Consider the following 23,912-nt stretch of genomic DNA (forward strand, 5'->3'; position numbering starts at 1 on the left):
AAATGTGCACTCAACACGTCAAACAGTGTCACTCTTGTACAGTGCATTTTACACGCACACATGGAATATTACTGTAGGACAAATGTAATTAATTGTGGACACAACATTCATAACTTTTTCAGGAGAAGGTGGCATAATAGAGACATTTCTCACTATGGAAGACAGATACTTGCCTCTGGGTTCACAACACTGCATTGTGCTAGTCATGTTATCAGCAGCAATCGTTTTCAGCTGATTGTGTGGCAGCTACACAGCATGGCTTTCAGTGCTGCTAGAGGAAGCTGCACCATTTAAATTACTGATGTTTAATTGAGCTGTGCAAAATATGTATATGTATGTATGTAAATATACATACATATACATACATATATACACACACAAACACACACACACACACATATATATATGTATGTATGTGTATATATATGTATATATACACACATTCATAACACTTTCTACAGGAATCATTAGAAAAGCAAAGAGAGTGTCTAAAGAAGGAAAGAGAAGCAGTAAAATACAGGCTGAAGAAACTGGCTGCACGGCAATCGGACCTCACAGTAAGTCGTGTTCAGACAAGCCACAACATGAATCTGTATTTATTGTTTTAGAATATAATATAATATAATATAATATTTAAGGAGTTATCCTGCAGTAAGGCTATATTTATGCCTGTGATCAGGCAGTCTAATGGTGATAAATGATAAATGACTGATTCAGAAAAAGGCCTCAGTGATGAGGGAGAGCATCATACAGAAATATCAGGAGATCCAGGCTGTCCTGGATGAGGACCTGAGGACCACATTATCTCACCTGGAGATGGAGGAGCGGGCTGCCGTCTCTGCCCTAGATGGATTGATGGAGAGGAGCTGTTGTCTAATTCAGGAGATTGAGCAGGACCTGTCCAGACTCACTGTGGCACAGGACCAGACTGAGACAGAGCCTGATACAATGGTGACTAAACAAAACACTGTCAAAGTCCAGTAGATCAATTATGATTAAATGTTCTATCATCTATCATTTATATGTAGTAATTAAGTGTTACGTGGGGTGAAACATTTTGGTTTCAAAGTACATTTCATTTTTATTTTTCTGCTTTTATTTAGTCAATATTTTCATACCCAGAACAGCAAGCCACGGGGACAGTGGACAGGTATGCAATCCAATAACAACTAATAAACAAAAGTTTGAGTATTACGAAGTGGAGCAACAGCTTACTATGGTCTGCTCTTTCAGAGTGCTGGACCTGCTAAACCGGACGGACCCGAGCAGTGTGCGCCTGGACGAGGCTAAAGCTGAACAGATCCTCAGCCTCACTAACAACATGCTTCTACTTATTTGTTCACAAACTCCTATAATCCACACACTACTCAAGAGTTGTCAGTTCACACTTTTTTTACAGAGCTTATAACTACAGCTTGACCTCTTTAGTATATCAACTGTTCTCAATAAATACATTAAATATGTGTCTCCAGATTCCAGTGAGGTGACGCTAGATCCAGAGACGGCTCACCCAAAGCTGATCATATCCCCCCAAGGTGACAGTGCCACCTACACAGACACCTGGCAGCAACTACCTGACCTCCCTGGACGCTTTGACATCACGCTCAATGTCATCAGTTTGCAAGGGTTTTGCTTTGGTCGCCACTACTGGGAGATTGATGTGACTGGGAAATCCTACTGGGAACTGGGTGTCACCTATCCCACCATTCCCCGCAAGGGCACCAGTGAGGCCTGCTGGCTAGGTCGGGGGAATGAGTCGTGGTGCATAGAATTCTTCGATGGGGAGTATACAGCCTGGCATGGAGGTGTGCCACATCAGCTGCCTTTCACGAAACACTTCTGTCGGATTGGTGTTTTCTGTAGTTTCCCTGCTGGATTGGTGACGTTTCTAGCAGCAGATAACATGACTCCACTGTTTTCCTTCTGTGCAGCAGCCTTCTCAGACTGCCTCCACCTGGCCCTGTGCCCTGGTCATGATCACAATGGCATCAATGCAAAGCCCATTGTAATCTCTAATGCGTTATCTCCTTCGGCTGATCGCTGAATTTTTCCTGCCCAAAAGGTTTTAGTAATTCCTTTTTAAGTTTCTATTTTCTCGAAAGGCACCAGTCATGTATTTAAGCTGTAACTAATGGTTTTAAACAAGACAAATAATTTAGCACTATTCCCGTTGCTCAGTGAGGTACACCGTTGCTTTGAGTGAAATAGTACTGTCGAGTGTGCTAACATGCTGATGAATGTATTCTGCTTACCATGTTTCCAAGCATTGTTCAGCATAATAGTATTTTAAAATTTGTCACTGAGTTTAAATTAACATTTAATTCTGCACTCCATTGTCAGCAGCAGTCAAACAAGCAAAAATGAAACTAATGAGATAAAAATTACCAATAGTAAAGAGAACATTGACAAGAGAAGGCTGCATAAGCACTGATGTACAGGTAATATACAAGTACCAGTGTACACACTGACAGTGTATGTGCTTCAATAGTGCAAAAATAGCATGGGTGTAGTTGTTATTTGTGTAAATTAGTATGTATGTAGAAGAATATGTTTGTGCGTGTGAAGGTATGTGTCCATGTATGAATAAGGTGCAGTGGATGCATGTTATAGATGAACAGTGCAAATTGAAAATGTACATTAGCTGTGTGTGTGTGTGTGTGTGTGTGTGTGTGTGTGTGTGTAGCAATAGACACTGCTTCAGTTTGTTTCTGTGAGTCAGTTTAGCTAAACATACAGCTGAGGCTCATGGAAATGCCTGTAGTTTGTTTGCTTTTTTAAATTGGCTTATTTGGTTATAAACTAAAACCAATGGACAAATTCAATGCATGTGAAAAAGTTGCAGAGAAACAAAGTTGTAAAATGTATCTATGATCTTATGGGAAAAAGTGAGCTACCTTTCAATTATTTGAATTGTTGATCAATTAATGTTTGGTGCAAATGCAGATTTGCACCATAGATGTTTCACACGATACTGTAATTACACAATTACACAATTTATGGCAATCCATGAAAAAAATGTTTTGATAGGTTAGTTCACAAGATAAAAGAAATACTTACAGATCTTTCAGCCTGATCACAAGTGGTAGACAAACAGACGGGCTAATGGCCTGCAGTTGATTAATAATTTACCAATGCTTTTTAGATCAGGTAACACTAACTCTGCACATTCAGCAGCCTTACTAAATGTTCAAACAACAGGAGATCACTTCTGCAACTTTCTTTCTTTGAAAAATAGCTGCTGTTTATGTCTAACAAAACTGAGTATTCTGCTTACTTTGTTTCTTTCTTTAGACAAAAGCTTTTGTCAAATGGCTTTAAAGTCATAGATTTTGATTTGATTTGATTTTTTTTCTTAAATATTTGGTACCAAAAGCGTTTTAGCCTATATAGGTTAATAAGACACAAGATACTGTAAATCTTCTCCCATGATTATTCCTTACTTCTTGTTTGACTGTCTTGAAGAGGCAACTGCAAATAGAAAAGAAATAATGAAAACAAAATCGTATGTATTCTTTTCATGAAAGAGAAACACTTCTCATAGCGCTTCACTTTAATGTTTTCTCATTGACTTGGGTTTTTTGCTTGCCTTTTAAGTTGCTTTGGGTAAAAGCTACTGTCAATCACTAAATGTAAATCTAAATGCAACACCCTTCCTTGACTAAGGGTGTGCTCTGCTTCAGCTAATAATCTTGTAGGTCATCCATTTAGCAATCCATTCAAACTGGAGGATGGAAGTTGGTCCAGGAGTGCCTACATACAATGAATAAGATGCTACAAGACAAAGCATGTGTCATGGTGGATTAGGTAAATATATATATATATATATATATATATATATATATATATATATATATATATATATATATATATATATATGATTTATCAACCATAAAAAGGGCCATTAGTTAAAATGTTTATACAAAATTATAGAACATTTATAAATGATGTTATATTAAAAAGTGGTTCCCTTGCTGTTACAGAATTCCTCCAAATGTACTTTGGATGACATTAAGGCACAAACATATTTAGAAAGACATTAAAGGATATAACTTGACTCAGATTACTAGAAGCTGTGTGTCTCATTAAATTATTTAACAATGAAAAGATTATAGTATTTTATCCATACTGGGTGTACATATTCTGCTTGTAGCGTTTTCAAAGGGTACAACTCAGGCACAAACATTACTGTTACTGATGTATATGTGATGATTTATTTATGGTTTATTTCCTTTACCATGAATCATAGTTTACTGGGTTTTCGAATGACTGAATTGTCAAATCAAAGAGCACAGTGTAATTTATCCTGAGATGCACCTAATGTAGTGGATCCAAAGTCTACAGTCAAGCAAACAACTCACTCTTTGCAAATTTGCTTTTTGAGTCTCTTGTGTTTCCTCTGACTACATGCTCTGACTTTTTTAACTAAATTCTTTTTGTTTTGTTCTTTTTTTTTTTATAGTAAATGTGTCTCAAGGGTGCTGATTTTTTCAAATGTTTATTCTTTTATTACAAGTATCAACCACATTCTGGCTATTGTAACAATTTAAAAAGTATAATTTATCCTAGAGCAAAATCAATAAACCTGACTCAACACCAGGGATAGATGCCAGACAACCCTGGTAAATCAAAGGTTAGTGTACTTACACAAATGGTTAGAAAAGTGTGAGTGATCTGCCTGACAGCACATTCTCACTTTACTGCCCTGGATGTCTTCTGATCCACTGCCGTCATGAACGTGAAGATCCTCTTCTTTTGCCTCTTCTTAGCGGCGCTGTTCATTCCGGCTGAAGTATGTATCCGCTTTACTGTATATATTGATTTTGTACAGCAGCGTGTAGTACTAATCAAATACATTGGTTCTGATTCAAAATGTTGCAACATGTAATAATGCATTTCTTCTGTGAATGAAACACAACCCAGCTTGATAAATATTTGATGACCTTTTTTGCATTTAAACATTAAGGGAAATCTACAAAGCAAAAAAGAAAAAAACTTTATTATTATGATTCTCATTTAGTGCTGTCATCTGCAACAATTCTTTTTATTCAGTTGAAACCTAAAAAGGAAAACAAAGATCAACGTGAGCATCGTGATGGTGAGCACCACGATCATCATGAGCACCGCCATAATCACGAGCATCGCCATAATCACGAGCATCAAAATCATGGCCGTCAAGGGTCTGAGATTCACAGACAGGGCACCCCCCATAAAAGGAGATTAAGGTTTAAGGACATAATTGAGGGTAAGTTCTCCTTTTTTAAGGCAATAACAAAATTAGTATCCTTAGTGCGCTTTACGGTAAACAACTATTTCATTAACTAACATATGTGCATGTTTTATTGACTGAGAGAAAAAGACAGAACTTAATATCTAATGGTAAATTATTGTTGTAGACTACTTCTTTAAGATCATAGACCCAACTGGTGATGATGATGAGGAGGATGACCATTCAGACTGGCTTTATGACCTTCAGGCAATAGCGGGTAAGAGATAAAATTCTCAGGTCTCAGGTGTAATAACACAGGAAAGCTCTAATCAAAAGATTTTGTTCCACCCTTAACTGTTCTCATTTCTCAGGCCAGTGCAGCCCAAACCCTTGCCTCAACAATGGAGTGTGTAAGCAGAAGGGCAGGGGAAAAATCAAATGTGACTGTCCTAATCCTTACCACGGAAAAAGATGCGAGAAAGGTTTGATTGTCTCAGTGCTGTTATTGGACTAGAAGATGCACAAAATACAATGAGCAAAAATTTATATCTAAACACATGGTGTTGTTCTTTTAGGTCCAAAAATCTGTAAGAGAGGTTTATGTGGGCGTGGGGAATGTGTATTGACCTCCAGTCCCCCATTTTACCAGTGTAAATGCAAAGCGCCTTTTCAGCCTCCAGACTGCAAAACCTGTAAGGATTATTTCTTCATTCAGATAAGACAGAATATCTCTTCCCCCTTTTACAGTTTCTGGAAGTTTAAACAATATACTGTTTTTGTCCAAAGATTCAGTTTGTGAGCCTAATCCATGCAAGAATGGTGGAAAATGCATCAAAAATGGTAATGACTTTGACTGCATGTGCGCTCAAGGGTACAGAGGACGTTTCTGTCATGTTGGTAAATACGTCTTCCACTATTGTTTCCCATTTTCCAGTTTAATACGCATCATCATATTGCAGATGCTGACTAAGTGCCGTATATTTTTTAGCCCCCAATGACTGCTATGTGGACAACGGAGAGTCATATCGTGGAAATGTGACCGAGACAGAAGAAGGTGACGAATGCCTCAACTGGAACTCTCACTTTGTCCTGGTGAAAGGAACTAACCCCTTCAACACCTACGAGGACAAAGATGGACTTGGCCTGCACAACTTCTGCAGGTAAGGAGAAAAAATGTAAAATCTGTACACAAACTGCAGACAAAATCTGGAAGAGGATATTCACTCACATATTTTCATGACACAGAAACCCAGATGGAGACAAAAAGCCCTGGTGTTTCTACAGAAGAGACCGCCAGTTGCTGTGGGGCTACTGTGATGTGACAAAGTGTCCTGAGCCAAGTCAGCTTTGAATCTTTAAACAACTTTATGATTATGAGTCTGGTCAACAAAAACGCCTGTCATCATTTTGTATATGTCTTTTCAGGTGTGGTGCCAACTGGAATAGCCCCTCCTATCCCTCATCCCACTTCTGCCCAGCCTCAAACACCAAAGCCTGAACCTACAGCAGACGCCAAGCCAACAACTGTCAAACCTCCAATTACAGAGCCGCCAGGGACTGACGATGACTGTCCAACTATGAAACCTGGACCCACCGCTGGTCCACAACAGTTCACTACCTGTGGGAACCCTCAGCCAAAAAAACCCATTACTCGAATTTTTGGTGGTCTGAAAGTCACTCCTGGGACTCTACCCTGGCAGGTTTCTCTGCAAGTGAGACCAACAAATACCAATCGACCATTCAACCACATCTGTGGAGGAGTTCTTATTGCAAGCTGCTGGGCTCTGACAGCTGCACATTGCATGTAAGCACAATTGTGATGACTCCAAATCTAAACCACTAAAACGAAACACGCTAAAGAATATTGTGTTCTTTTTGTTTGAACAGTATACAAGGAAGGGACATGCAGGTGCTTGCAGGAGGTCTTACATTGGCTTCAACAGAAACAACAGAGCAAGCCATAAGGGTTGAAGACGTTATTGTACATGAAAACTACAGGGAGACTCCAACAGCAGTTTACAATGATATAGGTAATCCACATCCATCTCTCCTTTTATATCAAATAAGTTGGTACCAACACTATTAGAATTGTCTAAAAAGAGTATGCTGTGCCTACCTTCTATATTTTTGTTAAATAAATAAAGTCAGTAACAGTCAAATCTGGAATAATACAACTAATGAAATTTACAATATTAATAACTCTATAACATCAAAAAGTTAAACATAATGAAGACATAACGTTCTTTATCGTTTAATTTTTTTTGTTGCTGTTGTGACTTTTAACCATCTGCATTCCCGAAGCTCTGCTGAGGCTAAAGGGTAATAACGGAGTTTGTGCCAATGAGACGCAGTTTGTGAAAGCAGCCTGTTTGCCTGATGCCACACTGCCTGATGGGATAGAGTGTACCATATCTGGATGGGGTGTGACGGAGCAATGTAAGGTCCCCTTTTCTTAGCATGTAACAAACACAGATGCATTGCACTGGTTGTTGTATTCAGTAGAATCACATTTTTCTACTTTTTCTTCAGCCAAATATGGTTCCAATCACCTGCTGCAGGCCAATGTACTGCTGATCAACCAGCAGAAGTGTTCTGAACCTTCTATTTATGGAAGAGTCCTGAGTCCTACCATGCTCTGTGCTGGCCATCTGCAGGGAGGGGTGGATTCCTGTCAGGTCAATAGAGGAAACTTACTAAATGCAGTCTTTCAAATAAATGTGTGACTACCTTAACCTTAATTTAGATCGTTTCTATCTGACTAATTGTTTTCTCTTTTTTTCAGGGTGATTCTGGAGGTCCATTGACTTGTAAGCAGAACAGTAGCCATGTTGTTTATGGCCTGGTGAGCTGGGGAGATGAATGCGGGAGGGCGAACAAGCCTGGGGTCTATACACGTGTCACTCAATTCCTGGACTGGATCAAGTCAAAGACTCAAGCCACATTTCCATAAAGAAACATGCAAGCTTGTGTATCTATAATGACCTAATTATGAATGTAACAAAATGCTACTCACCCTGATTTAAGTTTTGAATTTTGTGCAGTTGCACTAGTTTTCTGGTTTTCAGGTCTACAACACAGGTAATCCACTATTTAAAAGGATGTCTGTATGGAAAAGGAAAGGAGACAATAAACTTAAACGTGTGACTGCTGTTAGTTCTTTAAGAGAAACGCATCATATTTTCTTATTAATAAAACATGTATTTCTTCAACATTTAGCACATATATATTTCTTAGAGAAACTGGTCAAAAATGCATCACTGTTTCTAAAGTAGTGATGGAAAAAAGGGAAAAACAATGTGACTGTTATTTGACCTTACTGAGTATTTAGTTTCAACTGTTTACGGACATGTGAGACTTAAGGCAATGGTCTGGTGAGCTGTAGGGACAAAACAAAACAAAAAACATGCCGGTAGTTTCTAAATGGGTTTTTTACTTCCCAAAATACATCAAGTTTAAAAGTAGAGCTGCTAAATTGCTGAACCACAACTAGTTTTAACAAATAAACCAAAGTGTTTGAAGATGCATGCATTAGTACTTGCTAAAATAGTTATGTACATGGTCAAATAAAGAGAGTATGACTTCATGCTATAGACATTACTGATTTATAGTGGAAAACCTACAATTAGTAAAAACTAAATAATAGGATGTCTCTTCTGAGCTCTTATTTTTTTAAGCTGATTGCTTTCTATGCAGCATTAATATAAGTTCTTACCCATACTCCCATGGGCTAAGATTATAAGAAATATATATCTTAATTGTCTGCCTTAGGAAGTTCTATTATTTGGTCATAGTTCAACCAGTAAGGCATTCTTGGGAGTGAAACTGATTGTGATCGCTAATTTTGACAGTATTTTTCTTCTCAGGTGATGATATTTTCCCTGTGTAATTCACAAAATGTGGGCACAGATTAAATACATATAAAAAAATTGAGTCAGTGTTCAGTGACTTATTTGGGATTGTCCTTTAAGCTGACTCTTTATCTCCATAATCTGTGTTACCATGCCAATCCCATGGGTCCTTAATCCAAAACAAGGTAAGAGGCTGCCTGTTCAGTCCATTCACATCAATGCATGGGTTTAACATAGGGTAAAGACTCTCAGTGCACTGCACACAAAAAGAGTGAAGCAGGGTCATATCATCAGCATTATAGAATGACAGCTCCCCCTTGTGGAGATTTGCCAGTATGCCCAGCTTTCTGACTGTCTTGACAACTGTGAGCTGCTTCTCCTGTGTATCATGGCATGCCAAGTACTGGCCATCTCCATGGTAGATGCACCAGGATGTGTTGTTCACACCGAAGCTGGATGAAGTCTGATCTGGAACATCTTTTTTATGGACTGGCCCCGTGGTCATGCCTATTAGCCAATAAGGTTTTTCCTGAACAATGACCTCCCAGTAGTGCTGGCCACTAGTGAAACCCTCCTGAGTCAGGACACTGTACTGAGAATCATATGGCTGAGGGCCAGGATCTTTACTGGCAGGTTGTCGTCTCCAATACACTTGTTTTCTGTCCTCAGATATTTCCAGTTTCGGATGGGCTGTCTTTGAGTCCAGAGCAGGAGAACATAGATCTGCAAATACAAATTTACTTTCAGTGCACAATTACAGTGATGCTAATAATGATTCATTATAAATGGATTTTTACTGACATGACCACATTCGAGGAAAGTGTTGGGACAGAGACACAGTGAGGTCATCCACCAACTTCTCTATTGTTTCTAGCTTCTTGGGATCACATAAATCCCTGTGTACTTCCTGGATTGGTGCTAAATCCAAAGTTTCGCTATAATAAAAAAACTGAAACATTAAAAGGCAAAACAATGCGAACAGTGGGCTGTAAAAAAAATGGTGATCTACTCACCAAAGGTTCTGTGCTGTTATATCCTGTGGAAAACAAACAGGCCATATATACGACCGTATGTACTGCTACATTTTGGCTGCATTTGGCTGCATTTGTACAACAGTTTCACATGATCTTGTCATGATATTAGTTGCCATTAACCTACTTGTAAGAATTTTAGATCATCTGTTTCCTCAAGGAGGGATTTGCTGGAGGCTCTGAGGCTATCTATCTCCTTGATCTGGGCATCCAAAATGGCCCTCTGGGCCTCCAGCCAGTCTGTCATGTATGTCTCCTCTGCATCTATAATTTGCATCATCAGACGCTCGTCACCTTCCAGCACGACACGGATCCGGCTGTACTTGTCTGAGATTCTCTCTCTGTAATCTGCAGCAGACTTCTGGAAAACAAATTTTAAAAGCACACTGTATTATATACAAGAGCAGTTCTGTAAATAATAAATAAATAATTTAAAGGTGACACTTCACAGGGATAATACCACTGTTTGTGTGTACAGTGACTCCAAGTCCTTGATGGCATGTTCTGCTTCACTTCTCCTTCTCAACAGTTGGTTCAGAGTAGTCTCTAACATGCTCTAAAGACATAATATATAGATCAAATAAATGAAGAAATATATTTACAAGAAAATAAAACTTGGCCACAAAATAATTCTAAGGTGCACCTTAAAGTCAGTGCAAGCCTCACTGAGTTGAGATGCTTTGTGGTTCTTGTGTGTTCCCACCAGGACACATAAACAGCACACTGGGACTCTTTCCTCCATACAGAAGAGTTTGAGCTCATCACAGTGTTCTCTGCACTTTAGGGACAGTGGATCCCCTGTTACCTCCACAACTGTGTGCTTCCTCAGAGCAGATCTTTGCTGATGCAGCAGGGCGTGGGCCTGGCACAATGAGGCATCACAAGTAAGACAGGTCCTTATGGCCACCAATGGTGCCTCTATGCATTGGTCACAATAAACAGTTGAAGATTTTGTTCCTCTGCCTTTAGTTGTTGTCTGTAACTCTGCTGCTGTTGGCTTAGTGGTGAAGTCCTTTATCTTGGTCTGAAGATTGGTATTTATCTCCACAGTGAGGTCAGGGGGGAAGAAGATTTGACACTCTGGACAAAAGAAAGGACCTTCATCAGACCCATCCGTTTCCCAAACAGTCTGTATACAGGTGAGACAGAAGTCGTGTCCACATGGTAGCGTCACAGGATCTGTGAAGACATCCTGGCAGGCGGGACACTTCAAAGTTTCCTTAACAGTATCCATAGCTCTGCTTGCGACTGTTGTGGTGGCTCAGTGTGCTCTCTGCTCCTGGCTCTACTGCCCATTAATGTTTTACAGGGCTCTCTTGGCATGTACACACCATTCACATGCCTCAGTGTCAGATTACTAAAGATGAGTTGGTATCTTCCAATAGCTTTTTCACACTACTGACTTCCACACAATTGGATGGCACATTTCCAAAAACCTAAATTAATTATGTGATTAAGTAACTTAAGCTACCAATTATTTAGATGCACTTAAGTCTGAAATGTAAACAAACTAAATGAATTAATTCTTGTGTGAAAGGCCATTGGTCCTCTTACCACAATATAAATGTTTTGGTTCTTTTAACTGCATCCTATGGCAACCATCAGCAAATGGAGTTTAGTCAGATATCCAAGGATGACAAATTTGTAAGTGGACCTTGAGTTAAAATTATTTTGTCAAAAATGTATTTTCATTGACAAAATGTACTGTTAATTAAATCCGTTTTATTGTTTTACAAGTGGTTTACAGTCTGTTTCCATTTACATATATGCGAATTAACTTAACTTAACTCGAAAGCTGAAACTAAATGTAAATATGAAACGAAGGCAGTGCATAGTCTTCATCGCCAGGGTTTTACTTCCTCTACATATGTGTCCGCCCGTCGACATTACTACTTCTACGTACGTGAAATATATTTTACTTACGTCAATCCAAATATCATGCGTAGACGTCGTTCGCGAATAGCTCCGTTGTTGCGCTTTCTCGACCAACGTGGGCTGTGGATGTGGCACCGGCGGTCCTGCTGACTACGTGTCTCCTGTAATACAGTCCGGTTTAGTTGTTTGGCTTTCTCCATCCCTACAGTGTCCGGTAAGAAGTCTCTGTGAAATTAACTGTTCCTTCCATGTTGTCGGAAATAGCCGCTAAGCTCGGCAGCTAACAGCTAATGCTAGTAAACGCTAGCTTGCCCCAGGTTTGTTTAACTGATTCAACACTAGCCACGTAGCTAGAGTGTGTTAGCCGTATAACTAGCTTATCAACTTTAGTGACTTCACTTATCTTCAAGTTCGGCTGGTACCTATCCCCTGGATGTTTTACTTTTCTATATTTTCTAAGCTTATTGACGTTAGTACAGACATCTTTACCGGGTAAGTGACTCAAGTTTAAGTACAAACCATGTTGAGGGCATCAAGCCACCTGATGCAGTGTTTTCCTGTGGGACTGCATTAATGCAGAAATTAATAACGGTGATTAAATCTTTGCATCTTAAGTATTGGTTTAGATAATAATAAACCAGATATTAATCAAAATCAGAAAATTTCAGATTAGGTGATTTTTGCTGTTAGACTAACCTGGGGTTGGTTTGTGTGTTCACGACAGCTGTCCTGAAGCATCAGTGACATGTTCACCAGGCTGGCCTTGTGTCCTCACCTACCATCTAAATTCCGGCAGTCAAATGTCTACCCAGTCTCCATTAGAGCATTTTCCCAATCCAAAGGTAAGTAACTTGTGTATTAAAAATGTGTTAAACCTACAGTGGACACCTAATGTCACTGATCTGTTTGCTGTAATACTGCTGATGCATAATTAAAAAAAATGACTTTGTTATTCTCAGCAGTCTCACTCCCACGTTCCCATGGGAAATCTTTTGCCCATCGCAGTGAGTTAAAGCAGGCCAGACGCATTGTAGTTAAGCTGGGGAGTGCTGTGGTGACACGTGGAGATGAGTGTGGTCTGTCATTGGGACGACTGGCCTCAATAGTAGAGCAGGTAATATCACAAAACAGTGTTTTTACAGATGACCGCAAAACATTTGTTGATGAACGTTGTTTGCGATTATTGTTTAATTTGGACTCACCACACATAATAAAGGAGAAATTCCTGCAGAAAAAAACTTAAAAACTTTTTTTTCTTTGTGTGGCCTTTCAGGTAGCCATGCTGCAAAATCAAGGCAGGGAGATGATGATTGTCACCAGTGGAGCTGTGGCATTTGGGAAGCAGAGACTGAGACATGAGATCCTGCTGTCTCAGAGTGTCAGACAAGCCTTACATTCGGGACAGAACCAACTGAAGGACATGGTAAATAATATTTAGGTCTGGCAATTTTAGTTAACTTTTTGAGAAATTTTGAAATATTAGGAAACATTTGCTGCATTATTTTCACAGTGGTATTTAAACCTTTAATTAATTGTTTTTCAGTCAGTTCCAGTTTTGGAGGCAAGGGCATGTGCAGCTGCTGGACAGAGCGGTCTGATGGCTTTGTATGAAGCTATGTTCACTCAGTACAGCATTTGTACTGCACAAGTATGTAATTGTCTTTCCTCAGAGAATAAAGTTTTGAAAGCAAATTACTGGATTCTTTGCATTTACATCTATGTTTGCAGATTCTAGTCACCAATCTGGATTTCCACGATGAGCAGAAGCGTCGCAACTTGAACAGCACACTCTATGAACTGTTGAGGATGAACATTGTTCCCATCATCAACACCAATGATGCAGTTGTTCCACCCCCTGTTCCCAGTAGTGACCTGCAGGGGGTAAATGTAAGTATTCTGTTAAAGGCATGCTGGGCATACTGGATACAATCTTGAACTGTAATGATTGATTCCCTAAAGCATGTGTAAGTTAAAGATTTATGTTTTGTTTTACTTCCATTTCCACTCTGATATTTTATTTCTGGGACACCTACTTTTTAAATTTTAAGGCTGCACTAAACGTTCTCTAGTATTTCAGAATATGGTGGTCTTATTTTCTGCCATTGTTTAGTATACAGACCTGCTTCTGTTGTTGTCCTTTTTGAAGGCAGTGAACATGTTTGTTCTGCCACTCAATGGGACTGGGTTTTTGTTTTTTTGCATGGGGGAAAACTGATTAGAATTTAAGAACAGTCTTAATAATGTTTAATGTGTGAATTTCAGGTAATAAGCATCAAAGATAACGATAGCTTGGCTGCACGGCTTGCTGTTGAAATGAAAGCAGAACTCCTTATTGCTCTGTCTGATGTTCAAGGTACAGATACATTCACAAAATGTAGTTTTCTTTATTTACATCTATGTTTTAACAGTAGTTGGTAGGTAAAAAGCTGACATACGGGTCAGCTAAAAAATTATTTATGTATCCATTTGTTTTATTATCTCATTCCTCTGTCAAGTTTAGTTTCTATATTATAGTATCGAAAATAATCTATATATAGTTTCTATAAGTCTGACCTTGTGGTCAGATGATCAGCAAATACCAATATCAATGTAAGTTATCTGGTTCAATGAAGGATTAAAAAAGAGAAACTGTATCCCCAGGCTTATACGACAGTCCCCCAGGATCCGATGATGCCAAGCTCATTGATATATTTTATCCTGGAGACCAGCAGTCCATCACTTATGGCACTAAGTCCAGAGTTGGCATTGGTGGTATGGAAGCCAAGGTTAGTGTGACAAACAGTACTTTAAGTGTAAACTGGACTGAGTTGATTGGTTGATGATGAAGTGTCATTATACTCAATAATGTCTTCTGAATTAGGTGAAAGCAGCCCTGTGGGCCCTACAAGGGGGTACATCTGTTGTCATTGCCAATGGCACAGACCCTAAAGTCACAGGTCATGTCATCACAGACATTGTGGAAGGGAAGAAAATTGGCACCTTCTTTTCTGAAGTGAAACCTGCCGGTACTGGATAAAATAAAATGGAAAGGATATTGGATCCGCTTATTTTGTTTTATGTTTAACATGCATTTTATAAACACCACCAGGTCCAACTGTGGAGCAACAAACCGAGATGGCCCGACATGCAGGCAGGGCTCTGGCCTCCCTGCTCCCTGAACAGGTGAGCTTCTCCTTTCCTTTGCATGGTCTGGCTGATTGAAGTGATATGCTTAAATGTTATAGTAAATAAAATAATAATCTTCTCATGGGTTTAAAATGCTTTTTTAAAGCTATAAACTACATTTTCATTACAGTAATCTTTAGATTAAAATAGAGTAAATACAAAACTTTACATACCTAAACATAATATAAACCAATATAGAATTTTCAATGTACAAATTTACATTGTAACTTTTTATTTATTCTTCGCTCTGAAATTATTATCTTGATTCTTTATTTTATCAGAGAGGAGAGATCATCTGCTGTCTTGCAGAGTTGCTTACAGAGAAGAAAGACGAGATTCTGAGTGCTAACAAAAGAGACATGGAGTTGGCATCAACATCAGGTATGAAGGCACAAAAAAGACACAGTTACATGCAGATATGACTCGAATCACACATTTGTACCACTTGGACTTCGTGTGAGTGGCATATGAAAAAGGTTGGGAGCATCAATCAGCATTTGTTTGGATTTACTATAGCTCTGGTTCACATCAGCTTGTGAATAATTAGTTCTTTTGAGTTTGGCAGGACCCATACTAGCACAATGCTTTGGGAGACTGCACTGAACATCTTTCTCACCTATCTTTTACAATCCCTATGATTGCCAACATGTACTGGATTGTCAATGTTTGTTTGTTTTTGTCTGTTTTCATAGGACTTTTCTCCCAGCCTCTTATCAACCGCCTTAGTCTGTCGACTGCCAAGCTGAACAGCCTTGCCATCGGCCTCCGTCAGCTAGCTGTGTCCTCTAGGGACAGTGTAGGGCAGGTGCTGAGGAGGACCAGGGTTGCTAACAACCTTGAACTGGAACAAATCACTGTCCCTATTGGTGTCCTGCTGGTCATCTTTGAGTCACGTCCTGATTGTCTCCCACAGGTCAGTCAGACCCAGCAATCAGCCTCTACAACTAATTGATATAAGCTGGCGATTTGTGTGACTGTGAAAGTTCAAATTGTGTTTTAGGTGTCAGCTCTGGCCATTGCCAGTGGAAATGCGTTACTACTGAAGGGGGGTAAAGAAGCGTCAAACACAAATAAAATTCTACATCAGCTCACACAGGAAGCCCTTTCCATTCATGGAGTGACAGATGCCATTCAGCTGGTAAGACTACACACTTCACATTATCTAGGTTATTATTAATGATAATTGTAATATTAAGTGAAATAATAAAATTAATCACGATGTGTAGGTGAGCACACGTGAAGAAGTTGAAGATCTGTGCAGATTAGACAAGTTGATTGACCTGATCATTCCAAGGGGCTCGTCTCAGCTGGTCCGGGACATCCAAAGGGCAGCTAAGGGTATTCCTGTACTGGGCCACAGCGAAGGTGTCTGTCATGTATACATAGACAACGACGCCAGCATGGACAAAGCTATTGATGTTGGTATGTGGTTCCTGTGTTCGGCTAGTTTTTGTCATCTTGTTTTACAAGTTGTAGAAGTACGCATAGCAGTTTTAAAACTTGTTGGTTTAACTGAGACCTGCTAAATAAATATACTAACTTCATGTTTCATTCTAGTCAGAGACTCCAAATGTGACTACCCTGCAGCCTGCAATGCCATGGAGACGCTCCTTATTCACAGAGATTTGCTTCGAACTCCTCTGTTTGACCAGATCATTGATATGCTCAGAACAGAAAATGTAAGGAGCACGTGCTACCAGAGAATGTGCAGTTGATTTGTTGTTTTTGTGCACCATGTTGAGAGGATTCTGCTGCCTTTTTGATGGTGATTGGAATCTGTGTTTTGACTTCATCATTATTCTGAAAAGTGTCCTTGCAGATGTCAGTAGAGGAGTGTTGTCTTACCTTTATTATGATCGTACCCTTGCAGTTTAACTGCTTGTGATTTAGCAGGTGATGCACTGAGCCACTCTAAAAATTGTTATCATTATTCATTTTTCCAATTAGTGTTGCTTGCTATTGGGGTTATAGTTCTTCAGTTAGGGTCCCTTTACTTCCCTTTTTATCTCTTTTTCCATCTCCATCAAATTTAAACAGTTTAAATAACCTTTTAGCCAAACAAATATATGCAGCTTACCTATTGTAACCACTGTAGCCGGCCCAGGTAAACAGACCACATAACCCACAAGATGGTGCCTACATTCCCAAACATTTAACATGGTGTGATGTAATTTCAAATTCTTTATACCTCATAAGTCTGGGTGCATGTATTAAAAAACATATACAATCATAGAATACATTTAAGTGTTTTGTTTTACATTTTAAAGATGGTTTGACCTCCAAAACAGAATAAAGCTTCCTACCAAGAGCTTGGCATTATATTATAATTATATTAATATATCCTCATTTTTATTTTTTGTGTTATTGCGCTCTCAGGTGAAGATTCACGCAGGTCCCCGGTTTGCATCCTATTTAACTTTCAGCCCATCTGAGGTGAAGTCCCTAAGGACAGAGTATGGAGACCTGGAGTGCTGCATTGAGGTGGTAGATGGCATGCAGGAGGCTGTCGACCACATACACAAATATGGCAGCTCCCACACTGATGTCATTATCACAGAAAATGAAGAAACAGCTGAACAGTTTCTGCAGTTGGTGGACAGTGCCTGTGTGTTCTGGAACTGCAGTTCTCGCTTTGCTGATGGTTACCGCTTTGGCCTTGGTATGCATATGCATGATACTTAATGCTATCTGAGATGACCATGAGAAATACACCCTCTTGTAAGTGTATCTAGCTTACAACTGTGGAAAAATTAATTTTATGGTTTTTGTTTTGCAGGAGCTGAGGTTGGCATCAGTACAGCAAGGATACATGCCAGAGGTCCAGTGGGTTTGGAGGGCCTTCTAACCACTAAATGGGTCCTTCGAGGGGAAGGCCACACTGTAGCCGATTTCTCTGAGCAAGGCACTATGAAATACCTTCATGAAAACATTCCTGTTCCCCAGGGGAGTTTTAATTAGGTGCCAACTAAAAAGCCATCGCCACACATGTTAACTGAAGTTTACTAGGATAATTAAAAGTTTTGTGTCCACCAGTAGCCCTTCAACTTGTTAGTTGCCGCTTCAATTACCTGTATAAGTCAGCTATGTTGGTGCAGGACCTTGCATGCAGATCAGTGGCTACTTTTACTAGACAGTTATGTCCCTGGTTTTGTGAACCTGTGCAAAAACCTATGAATCTTTATAGATAACTTTCTGTCTCCGGAGGAAAATTGTTCTCTATGTGTGAGTGCGACTGGTGAAACAAAGTTTAAAGCTTTTTCATCTAAAGGGTCAGGGGGGAACAAATTGGTTTAGCTGTTATTTTCTAACTTATTTTTCTACACACAAAGTCTCCCTCTGTCTTTTTGTACATAACTGTTTTTTGTGCAGAATCTTGATTCAGATTTATTTTGAAGTCATTCTGCTTTGCACAGATGACTTAATAAATATTCTGTACAGTTCTTTACTCATTGTTTTGTGTATTATGTCACAGAATTAGCATTCGTTTCATGTTTTAAAGCTTCCTCAGAGTTGGGAGGTCGGGAGTTTGCCTGTTCTCCCTGTGCTTTCATGGGCTTCCTCTGGGTACTTCAGTTTCCTCCCACATTTTGGGCTAAGTAGTGACTGTTAAGTTACATGTAGGTGTGAATGTGAAAGTTTGTGTGTCTCTCTGTTGGGTGACCCCTGCCTCTCACCCAATGGCAGCTGAGATAAGGATAAGTGGATGCAGAGAATGGTTGGATGTTTTAAGGTGAGCTTTAATTGTTAAGTAATGTTAACGGAAATTACTTTTTTAATTTTATTGATATGTGCATGATTTATTTTTTTTTTGCTACAAATGCATATACAGTAAGTATAGAAATGACACCCCCTAAGAAGTTTTCACCTTTTCACATTTTATGGTCAATTTTATTTAGCTATTTTTTTTCTTTGACATGAAATACTTTTTTTTTTTTTTTTGGTAAAGTGATATCTACATATCTACAGTAATAAGTAATATATAAAGTAGTAATATAAAATAAAATGATTTCAGATTAAGATTTATCCCCTTTATGTATCTAACCTAAATTCATTACTTATGCATGGTTTCCAAAGTCTCACAATTAGAGGGAGATCACTTGAGTGACTGATCTTGGGGACTTTACTATGTCTTCTATTCAGAGAGTGATGGCAGACAATACATATGAATTCAGCCCAGGTTCTTTACCAGTTACAGCATATAATCCGATGGCCAAAAGCTCAGTTTCCACTTGGGATGCCTTCTGACAAGCTAGGTAAGATTTAACGTAACCATTTTTGTCTTTGCCACTCTCCCATAAAGTTTCAATTGCTGAAAACCCTGAGCTGCATGCACCGCATAAGTATGTCGCATATTTTTTCTATTCTTTATTGATAGTAAGGAGGGATAATAAAGAGTAGGGGAGGCTGCTGCATGCATGGTGTATGCGGAGCCCTTTAAAAGCTCCAACCGGCGCCTGTGACGTAATGTGGGTTGGGTGTGACAACCAGCGCTTTGCCTGTTTCGATATTGAACATGGCTGGAAACAAATCGTATACTATAGTAGAATATTTCGGCGGGGATGAAGGTTACCGCTGTGGTTACTGTAAAAACGAAAAGGGAAACTTTTCACATGGTAAGTGACTGAGAAGGTAGCGAAGAAACGTAGGTAGACGGTGTCGCTGTACGGTTATAGTAACGTCCTAGCTCTGTCTACTTGGTGAAATTCTAGCCGGTTCGGAATGAAGGCTAATGGACGCTAACTAACTAACGAATGTTGCTGTTGTAATCCTGATATCTATGAACCTGATTAAGTAAGATGCTATACTGACACCGCAGGACCGGAGTACTCCTCTGCACACGTTAGCTAACATTAGCTTAACGTTGCTCAGGTTATTGCTCTTGCTCCGTTTCTCGCTATTAGCAACATATTTCATTCTGAGAATATGGTTGGACGTGTCTTATTTGAGACACGGTTAATTAAGACTGGGTTAAGTGTTGCTATACAGTTGAGCATAATTGTTTTAAAACAGAACAGAAGCTTGTCACGACATGTTAACACTAGCTAAATAGTAGACTTGTAACATTTCTTCCAGCATCGCTCTGTCTAACCTGCAGGACATGAACTTTCATTTGGCCTCTCCTATGACGCTAGAATATAGGCCTTTTAATATAAGTGGGAAATAATTGTGGTAATTCAGGATTTGATCATTCAAGTTATACATTTTTACTAAGAGCACCTACATGACGTTAATTACCATCTAGTAAAGGCATATTACCTATAACACATACTTTCTTCATGTGTAATGAGGAAGCTTAGTCCATCACACAAAGCAGGGAATGGTGTTTGTATAATACACAGGGTGTGTTATCTCAATAAATGTCCAGAAATTTGCAACCTTTTTGCATGACAGCATTCAGAGAGACAAAGCTGAATCCATGAATGACTTATTCAGGTTTGTGCCATGGTTTTGTATTTTAATTGGGTATTTTACAGGTGTGTTTCAGCTTTTGGGTGTGACCACTCTTTTAAAGGAAATGCATAGATATAATCCAGTTGTTTTGGCTGGCCTTGGCTCAGTTCCTAGTGAAAACTGAAATGGTTTGTTTAAAATGACAATGTAAATGAACAAGTAATGGAAGAGAGAACCAGTTGAAGCATTATGGTTCTTTCTGTTATTGCCACTGCTTTTTACTTAGTATACGATTAGTAGCTAAACAACAAACAATGTATTTTACACATCTGTTTAAACATGTGTAGGGTCTTTAAAAGTTACAGTCCAGGAAGGAACTTTTCCAGACACTCCTTGCTGCGTTTCAATAGCCGGCAAAAATCTCTGATACAGAGCTATTAAAACCAGATGCCTAAGAAGATGAAAAGGGGTTTTCTTTGTATTGTAGAGAATGGTGACATCCAACATGGATCTGTACACAATTACATCTGATATTTTATAATAAACTAGAAAGAATACTAAAAGGTTATAATCTGCTTCATGGCTTATCTGAACATCATTTAACTTTAGTCGCAAGGAAACTGACAAAAAAGCAGATTTTAAAATAAAATAGTCAGTTTTTTGTGTGTCCTCAGCTGTCTTTGGCCTGTCTATGGACTTTGCATGTTCTCCCTGTGCTTGTATGGGTTTTCTCCAAAGTCCAAAGACATCCATGTTAGCCTACCTGGTGACTCTAAATTGCCTGTAGGTGTGAATGTGAGTGTAAATGGTTGTCTGTCTGTGTTTGTCAGTGTATGCCTTTCTGTGTTGGCTCTGAGATAGACTGGCGACCTGTCCAGGGTGTATTCTACCTCTTGCCTTTTGGCAGCTGGCATAGGATCTATTTATGTGTTAGGCAAATACAAAAATATAGCGGATTTGGATGTCTCTTCAATAGATATAGCACGGCAGGATTTAGATTTAGCTATGACAAGTTAATCTCAAGTGAATTGAATGATTACAGTAAAGGTGTCTTCCCAGATGTCTTCCAGATACTGTGCTTCTTAAATCACAGAGATATTTTAACAAGTTCCTTTTACTCATCCAATTCATAGATCAATGACTACGGTTGATTTGGTATGAGTTTTACGCCGGATGCCTTTCGTACCGCAATTCTACCATTTTTCTCCGGTGCCACACTTGGTGGGTGGAATTCAATCCCGTGGCCTTTTGCATCCCAACCCGATGCTCTGCCCATTGAGCCACCAGGCCCCTTCCTTTTACTCATACAATTAATTTTTCATTTTAATATAGTGTATTACTCAATAATTGGAACCATGCCATTGTCAGTCCAGTTTAAGTTAAATAGACCACCATAAAGCCCCTAACTACAAGCCCATTAGTATACTGCCTGTAGTTTAAAATGTTGCCACTGAAAAACAGAAAACTTACCTTTAGTCAAGTAAATTTTATTTACATCATTTACAGTTTGGATTTAGAGCAATCCTTCCATAAAACGGCAACCGTACACTTAACTGAGCAAATAAAATCTAACCTTTTAAAGGAGGGTATTAGTTGGGCGTATGTTCTTAGATTTGCAAAAATAGTACAGTCAGTCATAATATTTTTATTTAAAAATTAAAAATACTTTTTCACCTTTGCCGGCATGGATGTCTTACTATTTATTAAATAGGATGCTGTGTGTTAAAATTAAATGATGTGCTGTCTACATTTATGAAGTCTACAATGGGAGTTCTCCAAAGATCGGTGTCCCCCAGTTGTTTACTCTATATATCAATGATCTTATGCAATGGTGTCAAGGGTAGACTCATGTATGCTGATGACACTTGTGGATATATATACATATGCAATACAATCTGGGCTAGCAGCTAAAATGTTGCCTTGGAAAGGTTTAAAAGATGTCAAAACCATATAATAAAATTTGGCATGTTTTTGACAAAGTAAAAATTTAGACTATGAATGCAGCCATAGCATGCAGACATTTATGCATACTATGATCTTTTTTCCATGTCTTACTGTATTACAAGCCAGAGAATTAGTCCATTAACCTATTTTTTATAAACTAAAAATTAGGTAAGACTTATAAATTAACTCTTACCTAACTCTTACTTAAGTTCAGATTTATGTATAAGATCTTTAACAGCTTAACTCCTCTGCATTATGTGTCTTTGTTAATTTTGCACAGAGTGCCCTGTAAAATCATTCAGAGCATATATAATATAATCAATGGCCTCTGCACTACAAAGCACAGCATCTGCTCTTCACTGTCTGTCATGCCTCAGTGGACCAGATCAGATGTGAATGATACACAAGTGCACCTGCTGTTTCACAATCACAACAACTGTTGCACTCACATGAAGGTCACTGATGATTTACTTGCACTCTATACTTTTACATTTTATGCTTTTAGGATTGGGTTTGAGAAATATCACACATTAATAATGGATTTGGAGTGTGCTGCTCAAAAATTGAATAGTAAAATTTATATTATACATTTCAATTCAATGACAAGTTGACAACTATGTTTTGGGGTCAGAAGGGAGAAACCTTAAAGTGCAATCTAAATGAAGGGTTAGGCTATACATACTGTATGTGGCTTTTGTAGGCCTAGGAGTAGCTCCAGTCATTTAGTCTTTCACTATTGTAGTAATGCTCTGTTAGATCACACTGTTTGACACTGTGGGATCAGCACTGTTCTCATGGGACATGAAATATTATACTCACAAGTTTAGTGTGTGAACTGCAATTGAGTCAGTTCCCTCCGTTGTTTTAGATGTTTAGATGTTATCTGATGGTGGTCTTAGTTGTTGTGCATCTATGGATTTTGTATATAGTTTCAGAAGAAAAGGTCAGGAGTCGGAAGTTCTCCAAGTTGCTGTGGCTACAAATACATTTTGCATGTTTCTTTGGGGACTGTAAAGAACTGTGGGAATGCACTTTTGGAGATACTCTTAGTAACTTCCTATCAGACTCTAAAGCATTTATATATCTTCTTCCTAGTTGTGTTTTTCAGCCTGGCTAATTTAGAATTGCCAGTTCCTAATATAATTTATTTTCATTATACACATCTAACAGTATATTAAATAGTATTTTTTTCCTTTCCATTCCAGTTCCTTTTCAGTTGGTATGCCAAAGTAATATCTCATATTTATATGAAATCAGTGTTTTAAAGATTAAGTTTTTTTTCTTTTTAATTTAACAGGAATGTGGTCTCACACCATGACAGTACAAGACTATCAAGACCTTATAGACCGAGGGTGGAGAAGGTGAGTACAGTACTATGCCCTCCTTTCACCAGATCCCTGCTTAGTTACAGTAGATCCGGAAAGTATTCACAGCGCTTAACTTTTTCCACAT

At 38.8% G+C, this 23,912-nt stretch overlaps 4 protein-coding genes and 1 pseudogene across 9 annotated transcripts in view; 4 read left to right on the forward strand and 1 right to left on the reverse strand.

The window, feature by feature from the left end:
* The first annotated feature begins 645 nt into the window (after positions 1-645).
* LOC137139113 (probable E3 ubiquitin-protein ligase TRIML1) lies at positions 646-3,793 on the forward strand. The gene is made up of 4 exons (XM_067525892.1): positions 646-951; positions 1,104-1,150; positions 1,234-1,376; positions 1,473-3,793. Exons 1-4 carry the CDS (start codon positions 733-735, stop codon positions 2,042-2,044), a joined length of 981 nt encoding a protein of 326 aa, XP_067381993.1. The 5' UTR covers positions 646-732; the 3' UTR covers positions 2,045-3,793.
* An 836-nt stretch (positions 3,794-4,629) lies between these two features.
* On the forward strand, positions 4,630-8,350 carry habp2 (hyaluronan binding protein 2). The gene is made up of 13 exons (XM_067525906.1): positions 4,630-4,789; positions 5,050-5,242; positions 5,394-5,483; positions 5,578-5,688; positions 5,782-5,898; positions 5,993-6,103; positions 6,195-6,366; positions 6,452-6,546; positions 6,632-7,010; positions 7,094-7,236; positions 7,508-7,642; positions 7,736-7,881; positions 7,989-8,350. Exons 1-13 carry the CDS (start codon positions 4,730-4,732, stop codon positions 8,154-8,156), a joined length of 1,920 nt encoding a protein of 639 aa, XP_067382007.1. The 5' UTR covers positions 4,630-4,729; the 3' UTR covers positions 8,157-8,350.
* Positions 8,351-8,961: 611 nt separating this feature from the next.
* LOC137139127 (E3 ubiquitin-protein ligase TRIM11-like) lies at positions 8,962-11,841 on the reverse strand (annotated as a pseudogene).
* Positions 11,842-12,014: 173 nt separating this feature from the next.
* LOC137139131 (delta-1-pyrroline-5-carboxylate synthase-like) lies at positions 12,015-18,570 on the forward strand. 4 transcript variants are annotated; one of them, XM_067525933.1, is made up of 17 exons: positions 12,015-12,174; positions 12,685-12,802; positions 12,920-13,074; positions 13,234-13,383; positions 13,504-13,608; positions 13,689-13,847; positions 14,223-14,313; positions 14,601-14,725; positions 14,821-14,965; positions 15,049-15,122; positions 15,407-15,506; positions 15,818-16,038; positions 16,126-16,263; positions 16,352-16,547; positions 16,683-16,804; positions 17,502-17,784; positions 17,902-18,570. In XM_067525933.1, exons 2-17 carry the CDS (start codon positions 12,706-12,708, stop codon positions 18,081-18,083), a joined length of 2,343 nt encoding a protein of 780 aa, XP_067382034.1. In that variant the 5' UTR covers positions 12,015-12,174; positions 12,685-12,705; the 3' UTR covers positions 18,084-18,570. The 4 variants fall into 4 exon arrangements, with proteins under 4 accessions (XP_067382034.1, XP_067382048.1, XP_067382042.1 ...); XM_067525947.1 differs by having other exon boundaries at positions 12,923-13,074; XM_067525941.1 differs by having other exon boundaries at positions 12,038-12,277.
* A 1,010-nt stretch (positions 18,571-19,580) lies between these two features.
* The window catches only part of LOC137139144 (arginyl-tRNA--protein transferase 1), a 45,178-nt gene continuing 40,846 nt past the window's right edge, over positions 19,581-23,912 (forward strand). For 2 of the 3 annotated variants that reach the window (XM_067525973.1, XM_067525992.1), the window contains exons 1-2: positions 19,582-19,738; positions 23,758-23,821. In XM_067525973.1, coding sequence (XP_067382074.1) covers positions 19,639-19,738; positions 23,758-23,821 — 164 coding nt within the window. In that variant the 5' untranslated portion in view covers positions 19,582-19,638. Of the gene's footprint in view, positions 19,739-23,757; positions 23,822-23,912 lie in introns of all 3 variants that reach the window. The other variant, XM_067525982.1, reaches the window with a different exon arrangement.

This window comes from Channa argus, chromosome 1 (assembly GCF_033026475.1).
Source record: "Channa argus isolate prfri chromosome 1, Channa argus male v1.0, whole genome shotgun sequence".
NCBI lineage: Eukaryota > Metazoa > Chordata > Actinopteri > Anabantiformes > Channidae > Channa > Channa argus.

Bases quoted from the DNA above. Each gene is read 5' to 3' on its own strand.
- LOC137139113 (XM_067525892.1), top strand. From the start codon at position 733: ATGAGGGAGAGCATCATACAGAAATATCAGGAGATCCAGGCTGTCCTG. The intron at 952-1,103 runs GTGACTAAACAA...GCTTTTATTTAG, and splicing joins AGACAGAGCCTGATACAATG to TCAATATTTTCATACCCAGA. The intron at 1,151-1,233 runs GTATGCAATCCA...CTGCTCTTTCAG, and splicing joins GCCACGGGGACAGTGGACAG to AGTGCTGGACCTGCTAAACC.
- LOC137139131 (XM_067525933.1), top strand. From the start codon at position 12,706: ATGTTCACCAGGCTGGCCTTGTGTCCTCACCTACCATCTAAATTCCGG. The intron at 13,384-13,503 runs GTAAATAATATT...ATTGTTTTTCAG, and splicing joins AGAACCAACTGAAGGACATG to TCAGTTCCAGTTTTGGAGGC. The intron at 15,507-15,817 runs GTATGAAGGCAC...CTGTTTTCATAG, and splicing joins GGAGTTGGCATCAACATCAG to GACTTTTCTCCCAGCCTCTT.
- habp2 (XM_067525906.1), top strand. From the start codon at position 4,730: ATGAACGTGAAGATCCTCTTCTTTTGCCTCTTCTTAGCGGCGCTGTTC. The intron at 4,790-5,049 runs GTATGTATCCGC...CTTTTTATTCAG, and splicing joins CGCTGTTCATTCCGGCTGAA to TTGAAACCTAAAAAGGAAAA. The intron at 7,011-7,093 runs GTAAGCACAATT...TTGTTTGAACAG, and splicing joins CTGACAGCTGCACATTGCAT to TATACAAGGAAGGGACATGC.